This window comes from Cystoisospora suis (assembly GCF_002600585.1).
Source record: "Cystoisospora suis strain Wien I chromosome Unknown contig_839, whole genome shotgun sequence".
NCBI lineage: Eukaryota > Apicomplexa > Conoidasida > Eucoccidiorida > Sarcocystidae > Cystoisospora > Cystoisospora suis.
The window spans coordinates 7,289-15,048 of record NW_027153640.1 but is presented as its reverse complement, the minus strand read 5'-3'; the positions used below and the strand labels follow the sequence as shown (position 1 = coordinate 15,048).

Genomic DNA, 7,760 nt, shown 5'->3' with positions numbered 1-7,760 from the left:
TCATCATCATCATCATCTTCATCGTCAGAACGGTGTCTTCTCCCATTACTCGGGGACTTATGAGGGTCGTGAAGATTTACAAGGACTTCAATAGGATTGATAATGAGCTGACAAATCTGGGCCATGCGAACATCGACAATCACACGGCCACAGTCTTGCTTTCCTTTCTTAGCATTTGATAAGACTAAGTCATGATGCACAGGCCCTGTAGCAACAGTTAACAGATCAATCGAAGCCACCCCTATGAGACAGCGTTCATTTGATGGTATAGAAGAAGCAGAAGAAGAAGAGGAAGAAGAAGAAGTCTCACCTCCCCCCCCGGGTGTCGTAGGGGTTCTTGTGAGATGCTGGTGACCTGCGAGAGCAGTGGTCGATAACATCATCGAAGAAGGAGGAGGAGAGAAAGAAGACGGGGACGGAGATGTCTTCTTCTTCGCCTCTTCCCCTTCATAAATGCCTATCTGGAGAGTCTGTTCATGCAGGCGACTTAGCTGAGGAATAGACCATGAGAAACGGTATCTTGATGCCCATTTAGGATTGGAAGAACCGCATACACCTTCGGTAACTTCATAAAAGGCGTAGTCACTCCAATTGATCATGCAATAGAGTTTCACAGGAGGTTTACTACAAGTCGGCGTAGTAGTAGAAGAAGGTGGCTGTTGATGAGAAAGAGATAGATTACGGCATTTGATCCCAAAGATTTCCACATAAAAAGTGAAAGTTTTCGATAACTCCTCAACCTCCTTCATTTCAAGAAAGTGGGGAGGCTGTAAAAAGGACTCGCTCCTCCCGACGACCACGACGGTTCCCCCCTCCTCATGATGATGATGATGACTGGAAGATTTGTTACTTGACGACGAAGAAGAAGAAGAAGAACTATCCGCCGGTTTAGGGGCCCCAGCAGACGAAGAAGCGAGAACACCCGTGTCCTTCTCTTCATCCTTTTCGCCTTTTCCTCCTCCTTTTTGGTCTCCTTCTTTCAGACCACATGATGATAAACTATTCTGTTGCAAATCAGGAGAAGGATCCGTAGATGGATTAGGAGAGCTACCTGACGATGGCAAAGAGCCAAGAGGATGAGGAGGAGAAGAAGAAGTGGGAGATTGGGGAGTACTGCTGGTATGAAATGACGAACTCTCAGGGTTTACTGAAGAAGAGGAAGAAGATGGAACTTCCTGTGGAGGTTCGCCATTTGAGACAGAAGGGGGATGATGAGAGGAAAGAGCTTCTTCTCTTGTAGGCCCTCCTCCATGAGTAGAACTTGAGTTGGCGTTACTATTCTTGAGAATGCCACTTGCACTACGGGAGTGATTGAGAGAAGACGATGAAGACGGACTTAATGGAGAAGGATGCTTAACCCGTGGAACAATATTACTGCGCGTGGACGTGGAAGCTTCTTTACTGCACTGCTTCCCCATTCTAGGTATTCTTGTGTGGAGTAGAAAAAATGAGAAGGAAAGAAAAAGAAAAAAAGGAACGAGCAGATGTCTCTTTTACGATGAGAAAAACGTCAATTCTTCCTCTTCTTCTTTAGGAAAAAGCTAAGGAGGACGGTCGGGGAAAGTCATCCTCGCGGTGTTATATCATGTTATCCTCATTCATGAACTGACAAAATGAAAGGATAAGAAAAAGACGAAAAAGCAAAGAGAACAGAAAACAAGCCAAGGGCAAAAGGCGGTAAAAAAGCGTGTTCCTGTTTAACAAACTCTCGCTGAGAGAAGGAGAGGCAAAAAAGACGACGAACCAGGAGAGACAATAAGAAACAACATGAAGGGGAGAAAAGAAGAGTAAGACAGAGAGAAAAGAAACAAGCCTTCCGTTTTGCTTACACTGCGCAAAGTTGGTAAGACAAACAACGCCGTTTACAGCAGCAGAGGAGCACGAGCAAGAGCAGCAGGGCAGCCTCTTGCTAATAGAAAGGGTTATGAATGAGAGGGAGAAGAGAACTCTTTTCCCTGCAACCGTTGTCCATGAAGAGCAAATGAATCTTGCGAGAGGAGGAAAAGCCATGAGACAAACAACAGAATTCTGCAGAATTCCGGAAAGAAGATTAAGTTTGGTAAGGAGACAAATCAAAAAAAAAGATAACGCTCGCGTTGCATTTCGGACAAGAGGACAAGCAGGGAAAGAGACTTCGCCTTCTTCTCCCGAGCGGGAGAAGAACAACGACGAAAGGGAGAACAAGGAATGACACCCAGTCTGAAACGAAAGATTGATTTCTGTAGTCGCTCTTGGGTTTCGAAAAGAAGAGACGACAGAACAAACGACGACGAAGAGTAAGACACAAAGAAGCAGGTGATAAACCACATCATATATAGTAGCATCCTATCTATCCCCCTCCTACTACTAGTAGTACTACCGCTGTTGCTACTTCTGCAAAGACTCTCTCCAAGAAAGGAGAAACAACAACGAGAAAAGCAAGAAGAAGCGAGCGGCTCGTCTCCTTTCCCTCCTGCTTTTGGATTACGAACGTCAAGCTGCCCGACCCAAACAACTCTGAGAAATCTACTTATCTGCTTTGCAGGTGGAGGCAAAAAGATATGCCGAGATCCGTGAAGAAGAGGAAAAAGACCAAAGAAAAAACGAACCTGGAAGTTGGAGTTCCGGTTCTGCTGTACTAATCGGGTTCAAGTGGAGTGTACTTCTTTTTGTCACATGGTAGGTACAGCAAGGTGTTTCTGTTTCTGACCACCGTGTTACTCTAGAAGCCGTTTCGTCTCCCGACTAAGTCTTGCAAGGAGATTGCAGAAGAGCAGGAGAGAAGTAGTCTCTCTGTTTTCATTGCTTACCAAGGTAGATTCGCATTTCAGACATCCGTCACTCGTTTTCTTCTTTCTGGAGGAAAGATAGCTGTATCCATTTTCTGTGGCAGCAGGCCCTGCCGACGATTGTCGAGATAGCCATTTCCTTTCTTGATTTGGGAGAGGATAGGCAGCACCTCAGTGGGTGGCGTGTTTTTAGAGAGAGTCCGTCAAAGATGAAGCTAGGATTTTCAAGGGATGGCGGTGAGAGCAGTAGTTCTTCCTGACACGAAGAAGCAGATGGCGCGGTCCTTCTTCACATTTCGCTTGGAGGTCGAAAGAGAGGGAGGATGACACAGGGGAAGCCACTGAGGAGATAAGGAAAGAGCCAGTGGAAAGGCATCATTCCCAAGCCCCCCAGGATGGCGTTGGGATATCGGCGCGCCCTTACGTGGGGTGAGGAAGCGATGCTGTCTGCGGCCAGGCCGGGCTGGCATAACAGAAGGCAAAGTACATTGCCAAGCAAAATAACCAGTTTTTTCGTTTCTTTCCCTTCCTGCTTTTCCTCTGTGGAACCAACAACGGAACGTCGACGGCGTGATAGAGATGGATTAGAGGCAGCACTCCAGCCCCCTGGCCGGACGCAGTCTAGGCGTTGGGCCGGTCGAGGCCGGGAGATTAGTCGTTTGCGAACCGCCCTCACTTCTGATGGTAACTCAATTGGTATGCACGAAGGGGGCGCAGATCTCCTTGTAGCAACCTGGTGTACCGACAAACTTTAGAAAAAGCTCCGCTCTCAGAAAGCCTCTAGGACGCGTGTCCGCCTCTGAGCACCGAAACTGTCGTGGCAGCAAACAAGCCTCTTCCCCTCGAGAGAAAAGACTCGCAGCGCCATCGGGGCATTCTGCTCCTGCTGCCATTCTTGGAGAGACTTGAGATATAAGCCACTGTGGCTCTGCGTCACTTTCCTGCACGCGTTGTCTGGGGCGACCCAGAAACGAGGTAGCCGAAAATATCCAGTTTGAAGCAATGCCAAACCACCGTAATGCTGAAGGGGAGTGGAGAGTGAGTCCGGTCTCAGGATAAAGTGAATGTGCTGGATGTATCGCAGGGTTCGCCCGGAGCTACTTTCTGCTTTTTTCCTACGACCTGTGCCATGAGCCGGCTATCCCCCAGCCGTCGCTCAGTGTCCCAGTGTGGCGTCCCCATCAGGCCGAGCAAGGTCTCGAACCTGAGCCCGAGAGGAACCGAAACTCCTCTCCTGAAGAAGTCTCCGGCACAGGTCTGAGAACTGAGCCTCCTGTTTCCATAGTAAAAGTGGTTCAAGTGGAAGTACCAGACCGGGGCTATTCAGAAGCTCTGGGTGTCCAACCACTCAAATAGCATATAGACAGCACCAGTGTCCGGATAACAATCTCTCCTCCTTTCGAACGGTATCCGCTTCCATCGCAAGAAAACGGGTTTCCACTTCCGATATTCTCTGGTACCTCCGCGGTTCTGAATATATCGTGTGCATGCAGTCGCTAGGCGCCATAGAGGGACCGATCTATCACACGAACGTTGTGGATGTGGTACAAATCAGGACTGTCACGAGACTATAGCGGATAAACTAGCTCGGGGCACCGCGGCACATCACTCTAAGCTGCCGGAAGGACCCTGTAAGCAGGTATGTTGCTGAAAAATCTGCCTCTGTTGGCTCTGGTGGATGACGTGTGGTGGAGATCGGGCACCGGTTTGATCGTAGCAAGTAACATTGAAGGTGATATCTTCAGAAAATCACCCCTTGCCGCGTTCCCGAGTGACGAACACAGCGAGAGAACCAACTGCACAGGGGACGGCTTCGCACGAAGCTCCACCGTTTGTCGGAACTGACTTGTCTTAGACGCGGACACCCACTACGTACAATCGACGAGTTCTGTCCTCGCCGGAGTGCCAGTACGCTATCTCCTGCATTAATGCACCGCTGCGTGACACGAACAAGCAAGCAGACTTGCCGGTCTGTATCGACGAGACGCTGACGGACTGTGTGGCCCGGCAGATCGAAGTGATCCTGCGCTGTCCACCGCGGGGGTACTGACAACCGCAAACTCGAGAAACATAGACGCGGAGGATGGAAATGAAGTCGCAGGCTTACTTTCCGGGCTGTACTTTCCAGCAATTAAAATCACCTAAAGACCTAGAGGCTTCGCGTTAAGAAAGAATGTGCTGAGCTCATTGAAGCTTCGTTCCGAGGAGACCATATCTTGGCTGTCATTTCTCCGGCAAATGCATAGCTCGTCACGTCGCAGGCTTCTGGTCCCTGTTCTTCAGATTGCTGATATGCTTCATTTGCTCGTTGCCACGTTTTGCGCTGGCTTTCTGAGTTGCAAGGTTCTTCTGAGAATCTGCTGAGAACAGCCCTTCATCCTGTTCAGCTTTCTCCAACGCAACCCGACGGTCCGACCAATTCTGCGCTATCCCCAGCATCATGAAAGGTACAAAAAAGAAGAAAGGAAGAGAAGCGGCACGAAAAAGCGACCCCCAGAACATTATCCCTAGCCCTGAGACGAAAATCAGGGGCTCTACGCCACTTAACCTGACAACACCAGCCCGTTTGATAGATTTATGCAAAGCCGCAAGTTCTCTTCTTCTTTCCTCGCGTTTCCCACGACCGAAGGCAATCTTTCGGTGTGCTTGCCAAAAACGATGTCGATACTTGCTTTCTTTCCAAAGAGATATTAGATATTCGGAAAAGCGCAGTACTGCAACCGCTGAGGTAAACATCTGCAGAGCTTTTAGTCCTTTGCTGATATTGAGTAACGTCGGAACACCACGTCTCGCGTAGTAAAGCATTAAAGACACCGCGGTGACGGCACAACCGTCCTGAAAGCCAGTAAGGTCGAGGACCTTGTCGAGAGCCGGTGTCACTTTCTTTAAATACTCATACTCCTTGATTCTGTTGCTAGCGGGCTCCTCGTCCTCCTCTACCAGCTCGGTACCAACTGTTGTCACTTTCCGTTCTGGCTGGGCGGCAACTGCGGGGTCTTCGGGCTCTCGAGTAGCGACTTCGTCTTCCACTTGCCGACAAGCGACAGACAAAATGACGGGTGCGCAGGGAACGGTCTCGCCTCTCTTGCTTGGCGCTGGATTCAAACCTTCCGTTGCCTGTTGCCGTGACGCCTCTGCGGCGTAAGCGCCCGACACTCCTGCCATCCAGATCAGCCACGCGCCGACAAAAAGACACGGCTTCACAGGCCTCAAGCAGCACCGCTCAACAGAACAGAGGCCATAACTACTGCGGTACCGACGCTTGGCGCCCCGTGATTCCACCATCGTGTGGAGGCGACCCAATCACGATCTCCGTTTGCACGGTCACACACACATTCGCACAAACCGCCTTTGAAGCGACACGGCTGGCCGCTCCCTGATTCAGAATGCAAGCGGAAGATAGAAAAGAGGTCCAGGGACGCTGAATGTCAGCCGGGTGTAGACGCTCGAGCTCCACGCTAAACCCGCCCAGTTCCAGAACACCCCGTCAGAGGTTACTTTCAAACACGGGAGACGACGCAAATTCACTATGGTACACGGACAAACCCCGGAGTTCCCCGTGACGAGCATAGGGGCACCTGCGAGACAGCAAGTGGCACACCCGCCTACTTGATACCCGCATCACCCTTTCGAACAGCATTGTCAGGCCTGTAGTTGTACCGTTGCAAGAAGAAAGATGACTGTTACTAAGTACCTCGGCAGCCCCGGCATGCAGCGGTGTAACAAGTGAGAGCAGCTCGCTCTGGACCGCGCTCGCTGGGTTAGAGACGCGCCTTGACAGGTTCCAATCATCTCGACGGACATCTGAGCACCCGCGGAAAGGATAACGATATCGGCCGTGACAGTAACCCGTCTGCTACAGCTTGATGTCGCCACCAGGAACGCAGGCCCGCACACTCCCGAGGTGGTGAGACATCGAATCCGTGGGGCCTCCTTATCAGATTGATCACGGCATCCCTATCGTTCGGCTACAGTGCTACAACAAAGAATCTGTAGACGTCTATGTCTTGTGCGCAACAGGTACATGCTGGCCCGCAGTCGCCAGATCTCAAAGTGGTCTTCGGCTTGGAGTGAAGGGCTGGCGCAGCCGGATCGTCTTTGACTTGCATCAGCAACCGGTCCGGCTGCAGAAGCGAAACAGCGAACAGGACTCCTACACAGACTTGAGTCCGACAGGTTGTAGGGAGTCACCTAGTATTTTTCCTTTCGCTTCCGCGGGACGGAAGCAATTTAATCGCTGGTGCACAGTACAGCCGGCACATTGAGAGCCGTCACGTTGGACTCCTGATACCGTCCTTCTGATCGTGTTCTTTTGTTTTGTGTTATGCAGAAATCTGTTACCAGTTATGATTGCATCTCGCTGAGCTACTTTGTGCCTCGGCCAGTAGACAGAAAAGAAAGGAGTAAGGTGTAACGGTTGCCACAAGAACTTAAGTGAAGTCGATCCAGTCTGTTCATGAAAGGCACGACACGTTTTCTGTTACGAATCGAGACGCGCCGCAGTCGACGGCACTCAATAGGCGGTGCGGCACTCACTCACGGCACTGCATACAGGGCGGTGGCGCAGAGTCGCAGGGAGGGCGTTACATAAGGGAGGAACTGGAATCTTATACACACATCACGAATGATCGCTTCTACCTGTGGTTTCCTGAGCAGAGCGCTGTAACTTGCTCGTGGACTGCTGAGCCCTACCGATCCGACGTGTAACAGCACTGAATAAGTTTCCACCTTCGTTCACGCAGCCTCTCTCTGCAACTTACGGGAGTATTGTCCCTTTGTCGATGGGAGAGGCATATATGATACGTCCTCGGGTTGCCTCTGGAGACGGAAGCCGTCTTTCTCGTTTCATTCCGACGGACAAAATGACGCTCTTTGTGTTGTAACATGCTTACTACAGCTGTCTGTGGGTCGCGGTTGAGCCAGTAGGTTACGACCGTTGAATCAAAACGGATTCGCGGATGTTTCTGCGCACTGTAACGCCCGCGCTTTGAC

At 50.6% G+C, this 7,760-nt stretch overlaps 2 protein-coding genes across 2 annotated transcripts; both read right to left on the bottom strand.

Moving 5' to 3' along the window:
- CSUI_002007 (uncharacterized protein) lies at positions 1–2,221 on the bottom strand (the record flags this gene model as incomplete). The annotated part of the gene is made up of 1 exon (XM_068062209.1): positions 1–2,221. A coding segment is annotated over exon 1 (1,418 nt), but the record flags the coding sequence as incomplete, so codon positions are not given.
- A 2,298-nt stretch (positions 2,222–4,519) lies between these two features.
- On the bottom strand, positions 4,520–7,251 carry CSUI_002006 (uncharacterized protein). The gene has a single exon (XM_068062208.1). The coding sequence runs from the start codon at positions 6,051–6,053 to the stop codon at positions 5,019–5,021; it is 1,035 nt and encodes a 344-aa protein (XP_067925816.1). The 5' UTR covers positions 6,054–7,251; the 3' UTR covers positions 4,520–5,018.
- Positions 7,252–7,760: the final 509 nt, after the last annotated feature.